We start from the raw sequence: 25,735 nt of genomic DNA, 5'->3' as shown, positions 1-25,735 counted from the left end.
TCATGGCTTCCTGACTCGTGTGAGAGAGGTCAGCGTCACGAGCGGGTTTTTGCCGAGATGTTTTCTCGTCCTTTGCAGCGCAGAACTCTCCAAACAAAGACAGGTTATCACATGTACCAGAGAGCTGCCTGAGAAAAGCAGGAGCTGTAGTTATCAAAGTTGGAACCTTTATGAAATATGCTTTTGTCTCCGTTTTTGTTGCGCTCAATCAGGTCAACAAGTATTGGCTAAGTGTTGAGCGCGGTTTCCTGTGGGATTGTGTAAGACCTTGCAGGACAATAAACGTTTGGGGGGCACTGAGTAATGTAGCCACTTCTGACCCAGCAGCCGGGAAAATGTGAGGCAATTTGCGGCTGCTGGAAGGAGGAGAGCTGCGGCTGTGTCCCTACAAGAGCAGAGCGACCTCACCGCCGTGGACCCGGGCAGAAGCGCCAGGCAAAATGGTGCGTGAAAGGGCAGGTGGCTCTACAGTGTCACGTCCTACAGGAAAATAGGTTCGGACCTGGGTGTTGTAGAGCCTGAAGTTCACAAACTTGGGGGGACGGGGGTACTTTAAGAAAAATAGTGCAAAATTATGAAGGTGAAATTGCTGGGGCTCCTCTCGGGGCTTTGGATGGGACCATGTCATTCGGGGGCCTGCTGTAGAAGAGTCACTGGAAATTCCCTCCTAGCTCAAGATCTCGTTCAGGGAACCTGTCAGGTTGCGCGTACAACACCATCGGCTTGATCTAGCTTTGTGTCTCTTCCTCTGCTGATTTTCTCCATACTATTCTTAAGCCATTGCCCTTTGAGGACTTTTCTTTATTTCCCCTTTATTTATTTTTAATTGAAGTGTAGTTGATTTAGAGTGTTGTGTTAGTTTTAGCTGTACAGTAAAGTGATTCAGTCATACATATATATACACATATACATAAAAATCTATCCTTTTTCAGATTCTTTTCCATTATAGGTCGTTCTGTGACTTTTCATATTGGCTTCGTAATTGCTCCCCAAAAGACAAAGAAATGTTAGTCATGGCTTCTTTTATTTATCTGTGCTTTATGATGGAGTTTTTTTTCTTTTTTTGATACAAATATTTATTCTTAGCTTCCTGAAGTCTCCCTAAGTCAGGGGCCTGCGGGTATTCTAGACGGAGGTCGAAAGATGGGAGGGAGGTGAACTACACAGTTGCGGCCACATACACAGAATTTTGAAAGTTCTCACGGACCGTGATGGTTTCATTGGTTTTAAAAAGTAGTACAACTGTAATGTGGTCTAGGTCATTGCTTTTCAAACTCTCATGTGCACATAAGTCACCTGGGTATCTCGCTAAAATGCAGGCTCTGACGCACTAGGGCTGGGGTGGGATCTGCAAACAAGCTCCCAGAGTGTGCTGATACTGCCTGTCCGTGGGCCACACTTGGAGTAACATCCACGTACTTATTTGTTAGAAATCGGTGGCACAAATCCACAGTCAAACTGATTTTTAAGGTAACCAGTCCCAGGATTGAAAGGTCGTAACAGAGCCACGGAGCAGGTGCTTGCTGGCTAGAGAAGGCGCGAGGAGTCTTCCCCTCCCAATATCTCCTACCCCCAGGGGGCTGGGGGAGGCGGGTGAGGACTAAAATCTTAAGGGGAGGTCATCTCGTGGTCTCCAGTTTTTAAACTTTGCCACGGTCTCTTAAAAAACTTTGCCTACAGAGTGATGAGGGGAAGGGGTGCAGGTTTCTGGAACATCTTCTAGGGTGCTAGGCATTTTCTCTCGACTCCTCACAACGCTTTCAGGTGGCTGTTGTTTTACTCCCTTTACAGATGGGGTAGCTGAGGTTCAGCAGGGTGAAGTAACACGCCGCGTTGCGTAGAGACGGGCAGGGATTTGAACCCACCAAAGCTGGGTGCTTTTGTCCACACCAACCTGTATCCTTCGCAGTGTTACGTGTTAAACTAATTCAGCAGGAGGTATGAGGACGTGAACTGATCACTCTTTGCTTTTCTTCTACGGAAGGTGCCCAGAGGGGTGCGCTGGGCAAAAGGAAAGAGGCTGCTGAAAAGAAGGAAAGGGCTTAGCAAAGCTCTATGAGGCACTGAAGATGCATTTCACACCAGAAGCACATTTTAGCTCTAACAGGAAAGGCACTGGCATTCTCTGTGCAAAAATGGCTTCCTAAAGTGTGTGCTTTCCATAAATTCACTTTGGAGCAACCAAAGTATGGTGTTTCGAAATGTTGGATTCAAAAGTCAATGGTAAAGGATTTCTGCCCGTATCATGCCGAGATCAACTGTAACTTTCTCTCGCCTGCACAATGTCCTATGAAACGGGGATCTGTCAGGTTCTGGGGAGCTGGTATTTGTCTTTGGCCGGCATCTTAAGAGTTATATTTTTGAACCACTTTACCTGATTCTGAGTTAAGCTTTCTGTTCCTGTTTAACTTACCATCATATTTTGCTCAGTTATTTAGCAGGAAGATAAGCAGGCCTGGCCTTGGGCAAATATCTGAAGGTCAAGTTTGCCACAGGTCCACCATGTTGGCTTTCGGAGCCCCCATCCCAGTCCGCACTTGGAGTGTCTTCCCTTTCCTTCCCCCCCCCCCCGCTCCGCTGCCCTCCCACCACATGTATTATTTTAATATCTTGACACCTATCAAAATCTTAGGTAAATGATATGTAAAGCAAGGGAGGATAACCAAATCACATAAAGGGGTAAGGAATTGCTACCCTCATCTCTCAATTCTAAAAAATAAAGCTTTAAAGGCACCATCCTGAGCCAGTCAGGGAATGTACACTTTAATTGAGGGAGCTATCCAGTGGCCCCAATTAACTGTACATACCTTTCTCCCTTCCTTTCTTGACTCCTGCTCCCCTTCTGCACCACTTAGAATTTATTCCAACTTCTGCAGTTGTATGTTCTTACCTATTTTCAAAACGTGGGCTAGAGTTTTGCTATTTAACACTGCTTTAGAGGTTCCTGCTGAAAGATTTTTTTTTTTTTTTTTTTTTTTTTTTTTTTGCGGTATGCGGGCCTCTCACTGTTGTGGCCTCTCCCGTTGCGGAGCACAGGCTCCGGACGCGCAGGCTCAGCGGCCACGGCTCACGGGCCCAGCCGCTCCGCGGCACGTGGGATCCTCCCGGACCGGGGCACGAACCCGTGTCCCCTGCATCGGCAGGCGGACTCCCAACCACCGCGCCACCAGGGAAGCCCTGAAAGATTATTTATAGGTCACATCTTTCTGATATTTCCAATAAAAGCTCCCTTGCATGTATCTGGTAAGGCTCAAATTTATGCCTAGTTCTACCAGACCACAGGCTTTAGCAAGGCTATCATACATTTAGCCAAACACATAGATCTCTTTTAGTGTATTTATTGCCATGATGATGTGGGCAAGTGTCCCAGGCAGGACACCAGTAATCTGGCTCCCTGGGCGGTGTCTCTCTAGTCACAGTGTCGCGTTCTGGCTAAGTCACCTAGGCTGCCAGGGATCACTGTTGCATCTATAAAATGGCTTCTAGGGTTCCTACCACCTTTGATACCCTGTGGCTGCCTTCCTACATTTAGGTTAGAGCCTTCTCTGATTAGGAGCGTTACGCAGCTGGCATATCCTTCTCTAGCATCTGCGTTGTGGTCAAGAATATGGGCTGGGCACAGACACAGAAAACAAACTTATGGTTACCAAAGGGGAAAGGGCAGGGAGGGATACACTAGGAGTTTGGGATTAACAGATACACACTACTATCTATAAAACAGATAAAAAACAAGGACCTACTGTATAGCACAGGGAACTCTACTCAATACTCTGTAATAACCTATATGGGAAAAGAAACTGGAAAAGAATATATATATATATATATATATATCTGAATCACTGTGCTCTACACCTGAAACTAACACAATACTGTAAATCAACTCTACTTCAACAAAAAAGAATGGATAAGCAACAAGGATATATTGTACAGCACAGGGAAATAAAGCCATTGCTTTGTAATAACTTTAAAGGGAATATAATCTAAAAAAATATTGAATCAGTATGCTGTACACCTGAAACTAATATAATATTGTAAATCAAGTATACTTCAATTAAAATTTTTTTTAAAATTTCTCCGACATAAAATAAAATGAATATGGGCTATGGAGTTAGATTGCCCGGATTCAGACCCCGGCTCCAGTGCACCTGCAGCGCAGCCTGGGCGGTTTACCTATCTGTGACAGCGGCATCAGCTATAAGCAGGGAAAGATGTTGCAACCTACCCCATAGGGCGGCTGTGACCAGTAAACAAGTGCATCTTTTTAAGGTTCTCTAGAGAGCACCTGGCACTTGGTGAGCCCTCCTTAAATGTCAGCCAGGATTATCATCACCGCGATCACTCACATCCTTCAAGGTCCAATCTGAATGCCCTCCCTTCCATAATATCTGTCTCGATTATCTTAAGAAAAATAGTAACTTGTCCTTCCTCGGGCCTTTTGTAGCAAAGAGTAAGGACTCCTCTCTAACTTGAGTTGTTTCTCTCCACCTTTTTCTCTTTTAATCATAAATAAATTATGGGTACCCATACCGTGCCCAGTATTTTCACATCAAGTTTCTCATTTAAGTCACATAAAGCGAAAGAGCTGTTACCCGTTTCATTTTACAGGTGAGAAAACTTAACATTTACAGCACGGAAGGCGCTTGGTCAGGGTGACACAGTGCACGAGTGACAGTCCTGTCACCTCTTTGAAGGCTTCTGAGTCTACCAGCCCACAGCAAGCTTGCATATCCCTGAGCTACTGAAACTATCTCTCAAACCCGTTCATTGTCACTCAAGCACACGGTACGCTCAACATCAAGTGTGCTGCATAGACGTGCAGGCTTGAACTCCTCTAACTCTCATGATATCATTTCCTTATAAATGCTAAGTAACCATAGTGATTCCAAGTCTGGTTAATTCAGCACGCACCTTTTATGTTTAAAACTTACACAATGGTTGCTGGCTTCCTTATAGAAAATACTGTACTGGGCTTCCCCGGTGGCGCAGTGGTTGAGAGTCCGCCTGCCGATGCGGGGGACACGGGTTCGTGCCCCGGTCCGGGAAGATCCCACGTGCCGTGGAGCGGCCGGGCCCGTGAGCCATGGCCGCTGAGCCCGCGCGTCCGGAGCCTGTGCTCCGCAACGGGAGAAGCCACAAGAAGTGAGAGGCCCGCGTACTGCAAAAAGAAAAGAAAATACTGTACTGATTTCTGACAGGTTTTTTTTTTTTTGGCCTCTCCTGCACTTTAATCTTTCTAGTTTCATGTGTTTATGGAAATAGGCAGCCTGAGCTATTTGGTAAGCAAATTGATGAGTCTGTTCTATGTAGGTAGTGATATATGAGTGTCCAGCCAAACAGCACCAGCTTCTCTATGGAAATAGATTTCTGGTTTCTAGGTTTAGGATCGAATTTTATTTTGTTTAGCTTTTTAAAAAAAAAAAAAAAAAACCTTCCCAACTGAATTTCCCTTAAATGTGGGTAGGCAGAGCCGAGTTTGCTAGTCGCTGGACAGGTAGTTGAGTGAACAGTGGCCCTGGAGCCCTGTTGCCTTACTGTCCTAATACAAGGCAAGAGACGTTGCATTTCTAAAAATTAGTCCTCACCATGGAAATGCCTTCAGTTTAGAATCTAGGTTACTCTAGACGAGGGAAGTACAAGGAAGGGACAGAAGCAGATAGAAGGAGAAAGGCAGGTCCAAACTTGATCAGAAACCAAGTATTGTCTCAGAAGAAAATGATCAGGAGACGACAAAAGTGCGAGTCATCAAAACAGGGTTCGTTAACTTTGTCACGATGCTCTGGAGTCCAGCTTAGGGAGTGGAACTTTGAAGGACTTCAGAGGCAGGCGGCTCCAGGTGTTTGTGACATGAGAACCGTAGCTTACAGACACGTATGCACAGCATGTGAACTCATTTTTGTGAAAATAAACACCTGCATGTGTGACCTGAAAAAAATCTAAAGGCGTGTTTACCAAAATGTTAACAGTTTTCTTTTGTTTGTCTGCAGCTCTTGCTTTTGTCGAATAAACATACATCACATATGATTTTTAAAATGAAAGCCAAAAGATTCACAAAGGGCAGGTTTTGGAATAAACATTTTTGTTAAAATTTGACAAATTCTATTTCATTAGATGCAGCCACATGTATAAACTCTTGGAGATTTATTAGGGAATGTTCTTGAGGAGTCGGCGCCTCCCTGTCTACTCAGTGTCCTCCTTCCCTTCAATACACAGGAGCGACTTTGTGACTTTCATTTGCCAGTGGTTTCTGTGGCTCATCATATTAATTTTTTAGATAAAATTCCCCAGGAAACCATTCTTCATGTGCTGAATGTGCAAGTTCTAAAACCAGAGAAGCATGTGTATCATCTTGTAGTACGAGAAGGGCTGTGCTCTACCTTGGACATCGGGATTTGCATTTTTCTTTTTGTTTTTTTTTTGCGGTACGCGGGCCTCTCACTGTCGCGGCCTCTCCCGTTGCGGAGCACACGCTCCGGACGCGCAGGCCCAGCGGCCACGGCTCACGGGCCCAGCCGCTCCGCGGCACGTGGGATCCTCCCGGACCGGGGCACGAACCCGCGTCCCCCGCATCGACAGGCAGGCGGACTCTCAACCGCTTCGCCACCAGGGAAGCCCTGGGATTTGCATTTTTAAAACAGTGCTCTTAATGTTGCAAATTGATTCAGCATCTGAAAACAAATGTTGAAAAGTTAACTTTGTATTCAACTAACCAGATCTATTTAACGACCACTCGCTTTTGAGGAGGAACGTTTTAGCTGTTGATGTAAAAGACATTTGACAAAAGAGTTTTCACAGTGTTCCCTTTCTGCTTTGTTAGTTAATTTTTTCCATGGAGAAATTTAAAAGGCAAAAATTTCCCTACACCTCTGCCCAGCGTGATATGGCTCCTCCAAAGGGGACTTTAACTTCACAAAAAGTAGACCTTCCAGAGTTTCCATAAGTCTTCAAGCAAATTCTCTTCCGGCCATAGACTGCGGGTGTAGAAAAGAATCTTATCTGAACGGGAGTGTGCGTAGAGGTTACCACGGAGGAAAAGGTGAAGGGAGGCGTGCTCCCTGCCTTCCCAGGGCCGGCTGGGTTGACTGTGTCGTGATCTCTGCCCCAGCTTTGAGTCCAGGAGAAAGAAACCAGTGGCCAAGGAGAAGAGCACTCATTGGGCTCAAAAAGAAACCCATTCTACTTTCACAAAAGAATTAGCCTTTTTTTCCAGATAAAACAATATTCAAAGCAAAAAGTGGCCAAGACTTTATTATATTTAATGGCTAAGATTTCTCCTACTTCTGCCTAGGAGACGAACAGTGCCCTTGGAGAACATCTGAGGTTTTAATAAATAATTGCCTGATCTATGCAGATAAGTAATAAAAGCTGATTTGCTTGATTCCCATTTTTAGAGTGGTGCGCGGCCTATGTCAGGAGGGAAGCTGGCTGGGCCTGACCATGGTTTATTCAATGCCAAGCAGAGTTTCTTTGTCTCCCTTTCTTTTCTACTCCTACCATAGTGGGCCCATCATACTCTGGGGCCCTGCGCGTTAGTGACTGCACCGCTGCTTCCTGATCAAGTAATAAACAGGATGCAAATATCTTCTTTTTAATGCATGACCCTGGCATAGCCGGAGGGAAAATGAGTGGGGTGTCTCAGAGCAGTGACTTTTTGCCTAGAGCTTGAGACTTAAAGACCTACCAGCACACTTCTTCAGCTCTATCGAGATTAAGGTGAGTCAAGTTAATTACCTTCCGATTATCAATAAACAAAGGAAGATAGTAATGATCGGGCATCTGACTGCTAATAAGCATGTGATTTCACAAAGCGAAGAAGAACATAAGGAAGCTGGTCTCTTGGGGCCGACTGCTTAGCATTCCTTCTCATTACTAGACCTGATATCAGACAGAGGGTTGAAGCGACAGTCGTAGTACAACCAGAAAATGAATGCATTGATTTTCCAGAAATATCTTAACTTTTAATGTTTTAAGCAGTTTGGGAAGAAAAAGCAAGAGTGTTTTTAGTTTATGAGGCACTAATCCTTTCAGTTCTTTTAAATCTCTTTTGAAAATGTTTTATGCTCAGAAGTAGTGAAAATTATACCCAAGTCCTTCATGCTAAAGATCTGATCATGTTCAGGGACCGTGGCGTCATTTACAACAGTATCAGAGTCCAACAATTGGCCACATCAGAGTGGAGAGAAATTTCAGTTGATCAGTTACTTCGGACATGTTCAGACTGTTTAAAGTTGGATGACATTCAATTCAATTCAACAAATGTCCATAGAATGTTTAAGGAAAAAGGAGAATTTTGACATGGCGGTCTGGAAGGCAGCGTGAAGATGGTGAATTTATGATCCAAAGTGGGAGATGAGTACAATGCATAAAATGCTATACAAATATCGACGTGTTTAAACACGTCAAAGCCAAGGCAGTAGGAAAAAAGTGCAGCAATGTGTGTGTTTAAGAGCCTGCTTCATTGCATCTTCCTCTATATACTGTTAAATCTAATTTTAAAAAACTATTTATATTACCCGGTAATGAGAAACAGTTGGATAAAAATTATGAAAGCTAAAAGACAACCCAGCTAGATGCTGCCAACATTCATTCTAATCATTTTATTTTATTTAGGACGACAACATGGACACCGAATCCATTCTAGAAGAACTTCTTCTCAAAAGGTCACAGCAAAAGAAGAAAATGTCACCCAATAATTACAAAGAGCGGCTTTTTGTTTTGACCAAAACAAACCTCTCCTATTATGAATATGACAAAATGGTGAGACCCTATTTATTTCATTGTTTTTAATGCTACTTATTTTTCTCAAGTCTCCACAAAGTGCTTAATGTAAGGAAACATCAGGTTTCTTAGCGAACACAGTAAAAATCTACTTGCACTCACTTATCACATTGTCTTTTCTTAGCCAAGTTATAATTAATTCAAGATAAAGCATTTTCAAACATTGCTTAACTTTACTAAGGCAAATTGTAACTTTACAGTAGTGGTTCTCAACTGAGGGTGACTTTACCCTCCAAAGGATACTTGGCAATGGCCGGGGACATTTTTGGTTGTCCTCGTTGGGGGAGAGGGGCAGTTTGCTACTGGCATCGAGCGGGTGGAGGCCAGGGATGCAGCTAAACATCCTACAGTGCCCGGGCCGGCCCCACCACAAACAAGTATCTGGCCCCGAATGGTGATGCAGATGAGAAATCCTGTCTTAACAAACGCTGGAAATAAGATGATTTCTGTGCAGCTGAGAATTCTATCACAGTAGAAATACTGAAATACTGTCATAAAATTGAAACAAGATGAAGCTGCTTCATTTTCCTCAATAGATTAACCATATGGCAGGTGATCTGAAATGTGTTTCAAGGTTATCAAAAGAAATTAAGTGCTGCTCGCAGACTTGCTTTTGGAGGAGTTTATGTCCACACTCGAAAAATATATTACCTCATCATTGGATTTTGACTGTTATGGAATAATTGGAATGATTCTCACGCGCCCGTCTCATCTCCCAATCTCCCTCCTAAGTGTAACGTTAACTTGATTCTGTTCTTTGTGCACCACTGTACATCACGTGAGGCATCTTATATTTCCCTTTTAATTCAGAAAAGAGGCAGCAGAAAAGGGTCAATTGAGATTAAGAAAATCAGATGTGTGGAGAAAGTAAATCTTGAGGAGCAGACCCCCGTGGAGAGACAGTACCCATTTCAGGTAAGGGGAGGGATAACATTCCATTGGATGGATGGCTCTTCTTTTAAGATTTTCTATTATGAACTCAGTATTGGGGGGATAAATAAAGATGTTGCTAAATGATTAAGACAATGGCAGGTGCTTCTATTTGTGTAACCACAGAGAGCATTCTCAACCTCTCTCTGAATTTGGAACATCCCCAGATGGGATTGGGGCAGTTTGCTAAAATTCTATCCACCAAGCTGCCTTCCCTAGTGGGAGAGAAAGATAGATGAGTGTGTAGGCCTTAGTGGCCTGACTTGCCTTGGGGTCTGACGATCTCTTTCATCAGACATTGCAGAGCATTTCCAATAGGCTACAAGGTACTAGGCACACTATCAGGAATACAATGCCATCCCTGTCCCCGAGGCATTTACGGAGCATTATAATGCAGGGAGGTGAGTGTCAAGACCAAGGTGGCAGCGTAGCCATGGTGTCCCAGAAAGGAGAAGCTGCACTTCTCACTCCAGGAGGTCAGGGAGATTTCCTGTTGGAGGGGACACTCAGGGTTGGGAAGGACAATGGGAGTTTAGCCCAGCAAAAACAGGAAGGGCAGCGAAACCAAAGAAACAGCAGATGTCAAGACCCTGGTAGGTGAAACAGTATGGCATATTTGGAGAAATCCGGGTGGTGCTTAGAATGGAGCAGCCCCATGAAAGAGTGAGAGACGAGCCGGGAGAGGTAGCCAGGGCCGTATCACGAATGGCTTTGCATAGCACGCTAAGGAGTTTGAATTTTACCCTGAAGTATTTCAAACACTGGTCTCCAATGGAGAGGGTGCCTACAGTACCCCATGGAAGTGACTTGATCTAACACCTGCCCTACAGTGGCCCCAAAGTGAAATAAAATACAATCATCCAGTCAGTGAACAGTCCATAGTTCCCACTTAAAAAAAAGAACATTGCCCAATTGGGAAAAACCGGAGGAGCGTGTGCTCATGGGAGATGCTTCAAATGAGTGTCACCGTGGCATGGAATACTCAAATGAACATGAGCTTTGGAACGCCACAGAGCTCCTAGCCCCATTGCTTATATTGGTGTAACCATAGATGACATTCTCAACCTCTCTCTGAGTTTGTTTCTTCATTTGCAAAGTGGTCATAATCATATATTTTTATAGTCTTGAAAGGGAATTAAAATGTTAAATTATCTAGGAAAGGGCCCAGAAACTAGTTGGTATTTAACAAATGGTCTGTATTGTTTACCCACAAAAGCTGAATAAACTAGAGAAGAATCTGCGCAAGACACTGGAATGTTCACACATTTCACCAAGTATCATAAGGAATAGAAAATGATTTATACTGGGGATTCCCAGGGTGAGACATGACCCAAGGGAGTAAAGTTACAGGGAGACAAATTTTCACTCAATATAAGCATGAACCATATAATGATCAGAATGAATGGAAACTGGCAAGGATGGCATAGCAAAAATAAAGGACATTCTACCCCTGAACATATTTTCAAAGATAGAGCAGAAAAACATTTTCCAGTGGGCTGTAAAGACAGTCATGCACTGGGTTGGTGGATAGACCAGAACATTTCTAAGACACCTGGAATGTCGAACATTTTATACTTTTATAATTCTCCATGGTCCAGGGCATTCCTGCTGAGGCCTCAATGTTCACTGCTGTCAGAGGCATCATTGCTGTAATTTTCCAAAGTGTAGAGCTGTCTGGGATAAAATAAATTGAGGGGTGGAGGATAAAAATAACTAGATTTAAAAAATCTAATTCCAGAGATAATGTGTATTATACAGGCAAACTCAGTGTTTCTCTTGGATAACAAAAATTTGTAGTTGTACCAGAGTGAACTATAACACAATTATATCTAAATGCACCAAATCTTTTCCTTTCCAGATTGTCTATAAAGATGGGCTTCTCTATGTGTATGCATCAAATGAAGAGAGCCGAAGTCAGTGGTTGAAAGCATTACAAAGAGGTAATTTTTAACAAATGTCATCAAAGGGAGTCTCTGACTGAGCTCTTTTGAAGCTCAGTGGAGGAAAGATATGGCCATAAAAGGGCCTAACGCCAATGGAGAAATCTGTTGATTTTCCTACCAACCTCAGAGAATGTGCCGCACTCATCCTTGTTTTGCATTCTCTTCGTTACCCAGAGGAAGCCCGGGGATGGGATTCCCTTTCCTGCCCAGCGCAGAGCTGGCTATTGTGCCTTCCTCACAGCTAGGAGGAAGCCAGACCACCTGCGCTCCACCCACTGTGCCTGCCTGTATCAGAGCAAAGTCTAGATCCTCGTGGGGCTCTCTCTTGGGTCCCGTAGTTACTGTACTTTGGATATTTACAGAAAATTATGTCTAATACTTACTAATACTTATCATTTGCCAGCTACTGTGTCAAGTAGTTGTAAAACATTTTCTTAGGTAATCCTCTTGACAACTCTATGGCAAGGGGTAATAATACTATTCTCCATTTTTCAGATAAGTGAAATTAAGCAGACATGGTAAGCTGTGACGAAGTGAGAGAGTGGCAGGGACAGATATACACTACCAAATGTAAAACAGATAGCTAGTGGGAAGCAGCCGCATGGCACAGGGAGATCAGCTCGGTGCTGTTTGACCACCTAGAGGGATGGGATAGGGAGGGTGGGAGGGGGGGAGACGCAAGAGGGAAGAGATATGGGAACATGTGGATACGTATAGCTGATTCACTTTGTTGTAAAGCAGAAACTAACACACCATCGTAAAGCAATCATACTCCGATAAAGATGTTAAAAAAAAAAAAAAAAACACGTCACATACCTAATTACGGAGAACACATAATTCAATTACCCAAACCCAACTTCTTAAACGGTACAGTATAAATTCCAGGCAAAACTGGGAATTTCATGAAACATTTATTTAGTGATTCTTAGGCTACCCTGGTAACAACCTTTGACAGAAGAGAGAAAATTATTACTAATTTGGTACTATGATGTTTCTCCCTATGATATTTTTATTTTAAAGGTGGGTAATGGTGTGAGGACAATATTTCACTCAAACGAGTGACCCTACTGGTGGAATTTCAGATATTAAGCTCTCAGATGGGGGAAGATTTTACTTCATTTAAGGTTTAGATCGGGGCTCTTCTCACTACACCTCAAATTACACCACTCAGACAACCACCTACTCTACTTCAATGCAAATACATCCTTTTTCACTCATGGGGCTTAATTTTCCCTTTGTATGAAAGCGCTTAGCAACCTATTTCTGTAGGAGAATCGAGTGGTCCAGTTAAGAGGAAAGCCTCCCTCTACCTGCCGCCAGCTTGTTGCAGTAAGAAGGGCAGACAAGTGCTGCTTTGCTGTGTCATCTATAAAACCATCTAACGTCTCTGGGTCTCAGTTTCCTGACCTGTAAAATGGGAGATCAGATTTCTTTTTTCCTAGAGCATTCACGAGCCAGAAATGAATGACTCATAAATACATGAAAGAGTCCGACACACAAACGTGAGCCACTGTGTTATAGCGGGGCCTCCGGGAGGAGCTCTAAGATGCTGCTTCCCGTTCAGTCTCCTTTGGGGGGATCTGCCAGGGGCAGTTGCTATGTAGACACCCCCTGTGTGCAGCTATCTGTCACATACTAGGGTTCTGTGTGGGTCTTTCTGGAACTATATATGGCAGGCAGGCTTGGGTGGGCCCTGGGCAGCTCATGGGAAGGCATATGGAACATAAAAGGAGAGCAGAGGGCTTCCCTGGTGGCGCAGAGGTTGAGAGTCCGCCTGCCAATGCAGGGGTCACGGGTTCGTGCCCCGGTCCGGGAGGATCCCATATGCCGCGGAGCGGCTGGGCCCGTGAGCCATGGCCGCTGAGCCTGCGTGTCCGGAGCCTGTGCTCCGCAACGGGAGAGGCCACGACAGTGAGAGGCCCGCATACCACAAAAAAAAAAAAAAAAAAAAGGAGAGCAGAGAGAGAAGCAGAAGTGAATCTCTTAGCCCCTCATAAACTGCAGAGAGACCCTATCACTGGGGCTGCCGTGTGCACAGTAGCCATTTGTATCAGTTAATAATGCTTTGGGAGGCAGGTAAAAAGACACCAAACAGTTGCTGAAACAAATACAGGCGTGTTCCTCTTCCACGGCCAGAGGTAAGCAAACCTAGGCCTGGTGCAGCAGCTCAATGAAGTCAGTAGGAACGCTGGCTCCTTCTAGATTTCTGCTCTGCCACCCTTAGAGGTTCCCAGAAAGGCTCTGAGCTTCCCCGGAAGCCCCTCCGCAAACTTTTGCTTGCGTCTCGTTGGCCAGAACTGGGTCTCATGGCCACCTCTGTGTGCAAAGGAAGCTGGAACACAGGATCTGGCTTTTCCAGCCTCTGTGCTGGAAGATAGCAAGAGATAAGGTGAATGAGATCAGCTACCGTGGCTCTGAATTCAGCTGACCAGATGTGAATAAACTGTATCCTTCTTTCCAAAAATCAAAACTGAAGGGGGGTTTTGGCAGGGAAGCTGGCATCCGGGCATTGGAATATAGTAGCAAAAGCTTGGGCCCGAGTCTCAAATACGCTACTGACTAGATTTGTGAACTTGAGCAAGTTACACCATCTCTCTGCACCTCAGTTTACCTGACTCTGTAAGAGCCGTGATAATAGTAAGAGCTCCCCCCAAGGTTGTTGAGTAGGTTAAATGAGATGGTGCGAGGGAAAATATGTAAATGTAAAGTCCTGTACACATATCAATATATGAGTTCCTCTTATTGTCATTATTAGATGGTGGGAGCGTTGCAATGTGGACTTTTGGACTTGGTTGGAAAACAATTAGTTCCCCAGGGAACCAAATCCATGTAATAGAAAATAATAGGAATCCTGGTACGTGGAGACCAGGAGCTTACAGAGCAGGAAGGCAAGAAATGTGCCCAAGGAACTGCAATGACCATTTGGGACCAAGGTCAGAAACTAGTGTTCTGTAATCTTAACTTCTTTTGCTTTTTGTGACTTCTGTAATAATTTCCCATTAATATCTGGTAAAGTTTTTCTATGCGAGAATTTTCAGCTAAGCTGAGCTTGGTTAAACTAAGGGAATGATATCATTAAAGCCCACTGTTCAATGGGCACCAACTCTGAGCCAAACGCTGTGCCGGATGCTTTACATACATTCGCTCATCTCCTCCCAATGACCCAGCAAAGTAGATATTATTATCCCCAAACACTTCCTCGAGTCATGGTTGTAAAGAAGGGTTTTGTTTGGGTTTCTTTGGTTTTTGTTTTGGTTTGTTTTTTTACTTTATATTAAAGTTTATTACATTTGGAAAATCCACTGTACAGGGAAATACCCACTGGATTAAGCAGAGTTTTGCCAAAAGCAAAAGACTGTCAACCCTTTGGAATATTCCTGATTCCAGCCCAGAGTCAGGCTACAGGAGTTTGATCCCAGGAGTTCTCCTGGGATCAGAATAAGCAATCCTCAAGATGAATATAAAATCAAGAAGGGAAGAGTTTAAGTCACACGTAGAACCAGCCCGCCCTACCCGGAGAATCTTCTTGAACTGTTCTCTACTAAGACCTTGTAGGTTTCTATGCTGTATTTTGAGAGAGGTGAATTTGTTGTAGACACAGTATTATACTCCAATATTAGAATTTTGTTTCTTTGGATTCAACATTGCCCTATTCCTACGGTTTTTAAAAATATGCACATATTCCTAGAAAAGTAGCCCCATAAACCGTTTATTCCTTAGTGGAAACAGGTCAAAAGTCACGGAGGACCAAGAAGGGATGAGGAACTGTTCTAGCTCAAGAAAAACGAGATAACTAAATGCCATGTGTGTTTCTAGATTGGATCCTCGATCAGAAAAAGTGAATGATTACAAAGGGTATTATTGGAATAACTGGAAAATTTTTGAATACAAAATATATATTAAGTTCTAGTATGGTATCAGTGTTAAATTTCTTGAATTTGATAATTGTATTACGGTTATGTAAGGAAATGTCCTTGTTAACAGAAGTTACTTGCTCAAGTAGTTATGGATGACACTATTTAGGTCATGATATCTGTGACTTACTCTCAAATGGTTAAGCAAAATATAATAATGATAAAAAATTTTAATAATGATATGTACGTACAGAGAGAAAATGAGATGAAACAGATGTGGCAAACAGTTAAAAGTTGGTGAGTCTGTGTGAAGGGTCTATGGACATTCACTGCACTATTTTTGCAACTTTTCTACACATTTGAAATGTTTCAAAATAAAAAGCAGAAGGGGGGGGAGTATATGTCTATTGGAAACTTCTTTTCTTCTTGCTAAGATCTAGTCCTACTCTAAAATCCTAACACCAAGCTGATGCGTATATGTAGTTTCTAGCGGTTTTCTTTAAGACTGATAAAAGTTATTGTGTTGTTCTTACTAAAACATGATTAGACTTTTCTTTTTGGCTTTTTAACTTGTGAGTGAAAGACTTACATCCTTTGGGAAACATTTGCTCTTAGCCTGGTTGCTAGCAAAATGAGGTTTTCATTGTTTTATGATAACAGCGCTTACTGAATGTGTTTCTTCTCTCGGGCCAATGTTTACTCATGCTGTGTTTTCTTCCTGCCTGCTCCCCAGAGATAAGGGGCAACCCCCACCTGCTGATCAAGTATCACAGTGGGTTCTTCGTGTACGGGAAGTTCCTGTGCTGCCAGCAGAGTTGCAAAGCGGCCCCGGGATGTACTCTCTGGGAAGCATGTACGTGACCCCTCTGCTGGGCTGGACCCTGGGTGGACGATGCCCTTTAGGCAAACCTGGCAAATGCCAGAACAGCTCGCCAGTTCAGGAAAACAAGATGTGCCCGACTGGTCAGCATCATGAATATCCAGCTTCGAACATGATATCTAGCAAATGAAATCTAATTCCAGGGTCAGTTGAGTCATTTTCCTTAAAATAATAACAATATGAACATCTGCCACTCATTCATGTCATGAGAAACTATGTTTAAATGGAAGTCATAAATCCAGCAAGGAGCTGTTTACTTCCTCCCCGAATTCTTCCTGGTTGCAGATAAACTCCAGATGGGTGGAATGTGGTGAACATATCACCATGGTTCACAAACTAACATCGTACACCTAAAAAGCCAACATTCTTTTCAAAAATATGTCCAAGGATAAAATTGAAGTAACACTTTTAATCACCATATATACCAAAATGATGGATGGCCAGGTTTTCAAAGATATATTTAAAGTGGTTTGCCATTCCGTACGTGTTTGTTGATTTCTTAATAACATCACAGAAAGCAGGGTAGGGTTTGCTTTACGTGCAGTCGGACTCTATCCAGAGTTCTAGTCCCAGGGAAATCTGCCCGAGACGTTATCCAGGGACAGAAAGCCCACTGAGTGGCTCTGAAGGGCTAATGGAGGGAAAGAATTACGTCGTTTTGTGCTTGTGCCCTACGGGGTCCCATGCTATCACCAGGATACTTACATGAGGCAGTCGTATATTTTAGAAGTTTATCACCGTTTAACAACATGAAGTCGTTGATAAATAAGAAGGAGAACTCATTTTGGTGACAGTTTTACCAGCCTGGACAAAATATGCTTGGACTGTGATGACTTTAAAGAATTAAATGAGATCAGCTGCATGAAATATTATTCAAATTCACCCCACAATAGTATTGACTCCCGACAGCGGTGTTACTGTTACTATGGGTAATTTTACAACAAAATCAGTGACTAAGTATTCATTGTACTTCCCATCTCAATTAAATTATACAATGAATATTTATTCATCTTAATTAGATCACACTGCCCTTTATACTCATGAACTGGAATGATTTAGTGAACTATACAGAACGGACTGTGCATGGATCTTCCCTCCAGTGTGAAGGGCCGGAGAGTAATGTCTCCTTACAGCATTCATCATTTACCCCAATGATTCCGTCTATGGTCAGCATTATTACTCAGCAGGCCAGATTCCAGCTCTGACTTTGCCCTAACTCCCCGGGAAAGAGCAGGAAAACAGGCCAGAGAGAGCACTGCCTTGGGATTATCTTCCTGGGCTCTGTCTGGGCGGCACCTGCCATGTGGCCTGGGTGCCAAAGGCTCTCTGCCGGCCTCTGAAGAAAACGACAGAATGTAGTAGAGATGTCATGGCTTGCAGACAGCTGTGATACTGTCTGTCTGCCTAAGTGTAACTTCTCTCCTCGGCCTCCTGCTCTGCTGAGCTACAGGGCAGCCCGCAGGCACACCTACTAGGAAGGAAACAGCTGGGCATCTTTGCTTCCTTCTGTTTCCAAAATGTCACGGACCATCCTCTGTCCAAGGTCTATATGGCCTATAAATAAGTTGACCATACACCCCAATTTGTTTGGGACAATCTCACCCTGCAGCTGGGGACCCGGCATAATTATTAAAAGCCTACCCATCACTGTCAGAAATGTTCCAGCTGAGTCAGTAAACCATATGGCGACCCCACTTATAAGGCATACAATGGCTTCACCCTCACAACCTGGATGTCTATCTACACGTGTGAGTAGAAAGAAAAAGCAACAAGTATCCTAACAACGGGGTGGGGGGGAAGCATAGGATAAGTCCGTTCACTTATAAATCAGCTATTGCTATGCATCTTGTATGAGCTGATCAAGGAAGAATCAGACATGGATTCTGAATCCTAGGGTCGTAGATACTACCCAATGAGATTAGATATGTTACTCAGATACCAGGTGGAAATGTGGTATAAATTAACAGTTTATAGAATTTAGAGGACCTTGAATTTCTTATCCACTTGGGAAGATACTGATAATCAATGGTGAAGTGATATCTGAGTTGGGTATTATTATACAGGAAAGCAACAGAACCACTCCAGATGTTCTAAGTTCATGTAATCTGGAGTATTGCTCACACAATCTAGTCCACTCTTTTGATTCATAACGTTGGGTGTTTTGCTTTGTTTTATTTAAAGTTTTTTCTGCCACTGCTTGGTTTTACTCTTCAGATGCTGATCTGCACACTGAACCCAAAGAAGAAAAACACAGAGTTCCCATCTTCCCAGACAGAGTGGTAAGTCGACATTTCAAATTTTTCCAGTCAGGATATATTAAATAAACCAAGAGTTGCCAAATTCAAGACTAGAATACATGGGCTTCATTCAGAATGCCCAGCAAAGAGAGAGAAGACGTGACCTATCGCCAATAGCCATGGCAGTAGCAAATAATACATTCAAACATAGAACCATTTTACCATTTTATGGTTTTTGCATTTAACGACTGGGCCTTTTTCTAACCTGTAAACACAAAAAAATGGTGTATGTGGGAGAAGCCCTTAAGATGGCCTCACAGGGCTTCCCTGGTGGCGCAGTGGTTGAGAGTCCGCCTGCCGATGCAGGAGACACGGGTTCGTGCCCTGGTCCGGGAAGATCCCACGTGCCGCGGAGCGGCTAGGCCCGTGAGCCATGGCCGCTGGGCCTGCGCATCCGGAGCCTGTGCCCCGCAGCGGGGGAGGCCACAACAGTGAGAGGCCCGCATACCGCAAAAAAAAAAAAAAAAAAAAAAAAAAAAAAAAAAAAAAAAGATGGCCTCACATATAACAGGCAGCTATTATTGGCTGCCATTCCTCCCCGCCCCCCCGCCCCCACCAGCATGGCTAAGTCTGCCTCACGTACGTATCCTGGCACAGGAAAGGGACCCCACAGGGCACAGGCAGAATATAATTCTTTCCCTCCATTGTCCCTTCAGAGCCACTTGGTGGGCTTTCTTCTCTGTCCCTGAGGTATGTCATTACCTCAGATGACATAAAATTTCCCAATTACTAGTAGTCATGAGAACAGCCTCTAAAGTGATCCATCCAAAGTTATAACGTCATTTCAAGTTAAAAATTCCCCCCCTTCCCTTAGCTCAAGTCTGCAACAGAGGGCAGCCTGCTTTGGGGGAGAAGTCACGGAGAGGCTGAGATTTCCAACGCCTTTAGGACTGAGGCCCAGGAAGAGAGGGTCTAATGAAAAAGAGACACTCATACGTCGCCACTCCCATCATGATTTGGTAGTGGTGGCTTCTGGGTGAGGCAGTTTTCCAATGCTGATTCTTTATCATACAGGACACTGTCGTGGATTTCCCCCTGGGCTGTAGCTTTATGACAGAGCAAACGTCTTGACCCTTAGCTCTTCGGTTTCTAGCCCTCAAACTTTCTACTGGGTCCATTCACTCCTCTGGGGCAGAGTTCCTTTCAAGATGGCTCCCAGCCAACCCTCACTCAAGGGTGGCGTTGGCCTACAGGAAAACAAACAAAACCTTGATTGCTCCGCTTAGTAAAACTGTATGTGGCTCACAGTACAGGCTATCCTCGTGCTCTGCTGTCTTGGGTTCAAAGCCATAACTTCCTGCTTTTAGGCTTCCCAGGTCGGTGTCAGCCACCTCAAATGCCAGGAGACACATAAAATGGCCTCCCTGTGGTTGTCTGGAAGCTCACCTGAAAGTAAGGGAGCATCTCCATCCACCCATCAGCTCTGTGGTGTCTTGGGTACTTATTTTCACCTACACACATTCACAGAAACTTACTTCTCTCTTTCTATCTAAGTAAAAACCATATAACGTTTGTAAACCAACGTGAAGGACAAAAGGAAATCCATTGTTGTCATAGGTTGACTTTTTGTCTCCCCAGATCCATGTCCACCCAAAACCTCAGAATGTGACCTCATTTGGAAAGAGGGTCTTTGCAGATATAATTAGTTAAGGATCAAGATGAGATCATACTGGATTAGGATAGATCATAAATTCAATGACTGATGTCCTTATAAGAAGAGGAGGGGACACAGAGAGATACGCAGAGGAGGAGGCCATTTAAAGACCTAAGCAGAGATTGAACTTATGATGCCACAAGCCAAGAATGCCTAGAGCCACCAGAAGCTGGAAGAGGCAAGCAAAGATCCTCCCCCACAGCCCTGCAGTGAAAGCTTGCTTTTGGACTTTTGACCTCCAGAGCTGTGAGAGAATACAGTTCTGTTGTTTTCCACCACCAGATGTGTAGTCATTTGTCAGGGCAGCCCTAGGAAACCGATGGAATTTTTAAGGTTTGGGGGTTATAGTTTGTTATCAGCGATATGGCTTTTTTTGGATTGGATACATGCTCCAGCCCTGAAGCTTGAAAATTATGGCTCTGTAAAACCCCTAAGAGCAATGTCCAGAACAAGCAAAGGTCCGTTAGTGGTTACCTAGGGGCAGAACGGGAACGGGGACTAACTGGAAATGGGCCCGGGAGGCCTGACAGGAGGGATGGAAAGATGCTAAGACGGGACTGGGGTGATGACCGCTCAACTTGATACATTTACTAAAAATCACTGAATTCCACACGTACAAAGGGTGAATTTTATAGTACGTGGTATGCAAATTATACTCTAATAAAGTTTATTTTAAACGAATCTAAGAGCAGAGGATAATTTAGGAGCCCAAAACCATGGCATCTAGTCTCTGGCAAGTAATTCCCTCCCCTCCCTCCCTCCCTCCCTTCCTTCCCTCCTCCTCCCTCCCCTCCCCCTCCCTCCTTCTCCTTCCCTCCTCCCTTCTTTCGGATTTTTTAAAATTTAAGAGCTAGTATACTTTGGTTGTTAGTCCCCAGTTCATGCGTCTGTGCCTCACTGTGATGTACGAAAATCTCTTATCCTCCAAAGCTGAAGATTCCTCGAGCAGTTCCTGTTCTCAAGACGGATGAACCATCTCCAAGTACCGCCCTAGCTCAGTATGACAGTGACTCCAAGAAAAACTGTGGTTCCCGGTCCAACGTCAACATGTGGTTTATGCCGAGAGAAGACTTCCCTGACCGGTGGCAAGTCAGAAGACTGAAAAGGTAACCCCCAGCTTTCAGTCTGGCTGTGCGGCGCAGAGTAGACGCTGCCCCACTGCCTTGGAGCTGAGCCTCAACTCGGTCCGCACAGGCCTCAGCTGAGACAGAGATGCCCTCTGAGAAAATGTTCAGCGCCGGAGCCGGAAGCCTGGGTAGCGGGGGCCCTGCTGACACTCCGCAGCACAGACCTTCCATTTAGATGATCCCATCTGATGATCTAAGTAATACTTGAGCATTTTACTCCCTTTCCTTTCTCTCCCCTCTTCCTCCAAATGACCCCCCGTTCCAGAAAACCAAATCTTTAAACTACATCCTCTGTCCGAGAGAGCTTAGAGTGGGCTACTTTTTAATGTACTTCGGCACCCCTGGCCAAACGACTAGTAAATCAAGCGAGGCCACGGCTGCCTTCTCAGGATGTACACCTTTGCCCACACACTCTTCTTTACCACTTCCTCTTTTCACTTAACATCGGGGACATTTTTCCCATTTGCATACGTGAGCACATACTAAATTTTTAATTTTTTTTGAAGTGTTCACTGTGGTGAAACGTAATGGAAAAGTGACCGCCTTAGCCATTTTGCAGTGGAGAGTTCAGTAGCGCTCGTTACGTTCCCAGTGCTGTGCAACCTGCCTGATTACTTTGAATGTCTGTAGAGTATTCCCGCATGCGGATAAACCGAAGAGAGGCACAATTGATGGATACTCGCCACGTGCTCTTAAAAAAACCACAAAAAGGCTAAATAGATCGCTTCGCATTTTTAAGTAAGAGTTTTCTTACGAAGAACTCAAGGGGAAAAAGCTATGTTAGTGAGCAAGGCTGTCTGAGAAGCTGGGGAAGGAGGCATTGCTGGGCTGGGGCTTCTCCAGGCATTCACTGAAGTGTGGTTCTGAAAAAGACCCTGGGCTGTGACGGCAAACAGGAAGTAGGTCGCAAACAGGAAGTAGGTTGTACTTTGCAAATAACACAGCCTTTGGGCTCCGAGACCTCACGCACCGCTTCACACCCCAAATGAGAGAGAGAAAATGACGGGTGGCAGAGGATGCAGAGAATCCTGCAGATCCATCTGTGTCCACATGGAGTTAAACGGTTTGGTATTTTCAGGACTTTCCTTTGCAATCGTAACAGCAAAGAGGAAAATAACTTATTTTCAAATATGTCAGCAACAGAATGCCTGCATACATACAAGAAAATCAGGGCAAACCCAGTCAAGATGATTTATTAATCCAAGTTTTCTACTGTTTGGGGTTATTATGAGCCATTAGTAAAAATTCTCTTTTGTTTAGGCACCCTGTCAAACTAACTGCTTTTTAGCGGAGTCCCTGCAAGGATGAAAGTGTGAAAATGACTCATTAGCTCCCATTTCCAAACCAAGTGACTGACGTATATGGGTCAAACTGTCAAAGCTGAAACATGCCTAACAAAATGACTTGTGTCATTTGACATTTATAAATAAACATCAATTTACGAAATGTATCCCTCTTTTTTGTAGCAGTGAAGATCTGGAATGCAGTAACGAAAGGGAAAGAAATGTTGTAGATCACAGCACCTTAAAGATGTCATGGTAAATCAAATTCAGATATTCTTTTACACCCAGGATTTCTTCCTTCTGCAGGCAAACTAACCACATTTGTAATAATTTTGCAACTAGCCTTTACTTTGTAAGGTGAATATAAAACAAATCCAGGTAGTTTGCTTCTCTGAACCCTGAAGGTGGTCTGAGGTGATGGCTTCTGGGTCACGCTGATATTTCCTACCCATCGTTCATGATATACACTGGTGTTCTCATGAACACGGACATACCGGGCTCAGGCATCTCTAGCAGGAGGGAAAACAACATAGAGTTGAGAAACTCTTCTCTGAGAAAAGCTCTGTACACAACCACGATTTTCTCCAGCTTTCTATCACGGCTCTCCCGGAAGCGTCCTCATTTATTTCATGAGCCCGCTTTTCTGACAGAGTCAAAGAAATCTACATTCCTGGGAGCCTTCTGTATCAAGGAGCCAATTTCTCATGAAACTGGGCATGAGCTCAACTTCTAAGCAATTCTCTCTTCACTTGGCTGACACCTTCCCAAGTGCAAAAAAGGGAAAGCTAACAGTCCACATTTCATTCACATGGATGAAAGCAGGGTGGGATTTGATATGGCACTGTGAGGCACTTGGATTATTTCTTGGTTGTTTTTTTTTTTTTTGTATTCATGTCATTCCCTCTCTTCTTAAGGGGATCCCCTGAGTCAAGTTCATCTGAAGAAGAGGAAAACCTTGATGACTATGAGTGAGTTCTGAAAGTCCTCTGTGTTTCTGTAAAACTAGACATAGATGTTTCTATTGTTTTCTTCCCCTAAGGTTATAAGCAGATGGCTCAGACTTGCTCAGGAGGCTGTATTTACATGGAGACACTCATGTGAGGTTCTGGGCCATGTATCTGGAGGATGGGTGACAATGAACTGGGTTGTTACTAATGAAAGTATTTTTCCCCAGTCTGGATGATCTAAATCAGCTGCAAATATTCCTGGGATTTAGCACATACCTGGCCCCCTCTTCATTTCGCTTTGACTTCATAGATACAGCCCACGACACTTCTGCTAATTATTTCTTCCCTGGAGGCCCCTTGCCAGGATGATGTTTAAAGGCTCTTACTGGCGTTGAGTCCAACTGTAAAGTTAGTTCTGATGCAGTGATTTTACAAGGTAGCACAACCGAGCCTTGAATATCACAGCATTTGTGTTGAGAGGTTCCTATTCCTAGAGTGACCTTATCATTGAACATCCAAACTAGGACACTTTAGGAAGAGAAAGCGTGCACTGCTCAATGTTACATCTGGACATCAGGCACAAACTCGACTCCTCTGGGCAAATAAGAATGTGTGATCACCCCAACTGCACTGAGACACGGTGGTCTTAAGTGGCTGTTAAGGTCCTTTCCAAAATCTAAGACTCTATCATTCGACAACAAATAGGGACAAAATAATCATCTCCTGGACTTCAAGTCTGGCATTAAGGAGAGGTGGGAGTAATAAGGCACAGTGCATCTCTCAGACACCTGCTACCCAACAGCGACCAATTCAGTTGGACACTAGGATAACACATATTTCTAGTTCTGGTTTTGTACGAGTGCTGTCACTGAATCATTGGCTACGAGTACAGTGAGAGCATTTACAAAGTACATGTCACTCTTCACCACCTCTTAGTTCCCCTTTAACCGTAGCTTCTTCCCCAACATCTACCCTTTGGAAAGCAACTACTGGAATCATTCAAACTAAGATAAAAATGACTGAGATACAAAATGTAAAACCGATAGCTAGTGGGAAGCAGCCGCATAGCACAGGGAGGTCAGCTCGGTGCTTTGTGTCCACCTAGAGGGGTGGGATAGGGAGGGTGGGAGGGAGACGCAAGAGGGAGGAGATATGGCAACATATGTATATGTATAACTGATTCACTTTGTTATAAAGCAGAAACTAACACACCATTGTAAAGCAATTATACTCCAATAAAGATGTTAAAAAATCAAAAAAAATAAAATAAAATTTTAAAAAGAGGGGATGTATTTCAGAATAGATTTAAATGAGCATTCCTCATTGGTTGGTGATCATGTAAATTGATACAGCCACTATGGAGAACAGTATGGAGGTTCCTTAAAAAACTACAAATAGAACTACCATACGACCCAGCAATCCCACTACCGGGCATATACCCTGAGAAAACCATAATTCAACAAGAGTCATGCACCACAATGTTCATTGCAACACTATTTACAATAGCCAGGACATGGAAGCAACCTAAGTGTCCATCATCGGATGAGTGGATAAAGAAGATGTGGCACATATATACAATGGAATATTACTCAGCCATAAAAGGAAACGAAACTGAGATATCTGTAGTGAGGTGGACGGACCTAGAGTCTGTCGTACAGAGTGAAGTAAGTCAGAAAGAGAAAAACAAATACTGTATGCTAACGCATATATATGGAATCTAAGAAAAAAAAAGAAATGGTCATGAAGAGTCTAGGAGTAAGACGGGAATAAAGACACAGACCTACTAGAGCATGGACTTGAGGATATGGGGAGGGGGAAGGGTAAGCTGGGACGAAGTGAGAGAGTGGCAGGGACATATATACACGACCAATAGCTAGTGGGAAGCAGCCGCACAGCACAGGGAGATCAGCTCGGTGCTTTGTGACCACCTAGAGGGGTGGGATAGGGAGGGTGGAAGGGAGGGAGACGCAAGAGGGAAGAGATATGGGAACATATGTATATGTATAACTGATTCCCTTTGTTATAAAGCAGAAACTAACACACCA

General features: G+C 43.9%; 1 protein-coding gene across 15 annotated transcripts in view; it reads left to right on the top strand.

Moving 5' to 3' along the window:
- Positions 1-288: 288 nt before the first annotated feature.
- Positions 289-25,735, top strand: part of BMX (BMX non-receptor tyrosine kinase) — a 52,942-nt gene continuing 27,495 nt past the window's right edge. For 4 of the 15 annotated variants that reach the window (XM_067022903.1, XM_067022909.1, XM_067022902.1 and 1 more), the window contains exons 1-9: positions 308-443; positions 8,608-8,754; positions 9,586-9,690; positions 11,564-11,645; positions 16,236-16,355; positions 18,597-18,661; positions 21,264-21,439; positions 22,927-22,998; positions 23,658-23,711. In XM_067022903.1, coding sequence (XP_066879004.1) covers positions 441-443; positions 8,608-8,754; positions 9,586-9,690; positions 11,564-11,645; positions 16,236-16,355; positions 18,597-18,661; positions 21,264-21,439; positions 22,927-22,998; positions 23,658-23,711 — 824 coding nt within the window. In that variant the 5' untranslated portion in view covers positions 308-440. Of the gene's footprint in view, positions 444-7,441; positions 7,711-8,607; positions 8,755-9,585; positions 9,691-11,563; positions 11,646-16,235; positions 16,356-18,596; positions 18,662-21,263; positions 21,440-22,926; positions 22,999-23,657; positions 23,712-25,735 lie in introns of those variants that run through there. The other 11 variants (XR_010838541.1, XM_067022910.1, XM_067022907.1 and 8 more) reach the window with 8 other exon arrangements.

The sequence above is a fragment of the Kogia breviceps genome, chromosome X (genome assembly GCF_026419965.1).
Source record: "Kogia breviceps isolate mKogBre1 chromosome X, mKogBre1 haplotype 1, whole genome shotgun sequence".
In the NCBI taxonomy this organism is placed as follows: Eukaryota; Metazoa; Chordata; class Mammalia; order Artiodactyla; family Physeteridae; genus Kogia; species Kogia breviceps.
Note: the sequence above shows the minus strand (reverse complement) of the source record. Positions and strands in the feature narration are given on the sequence as shown.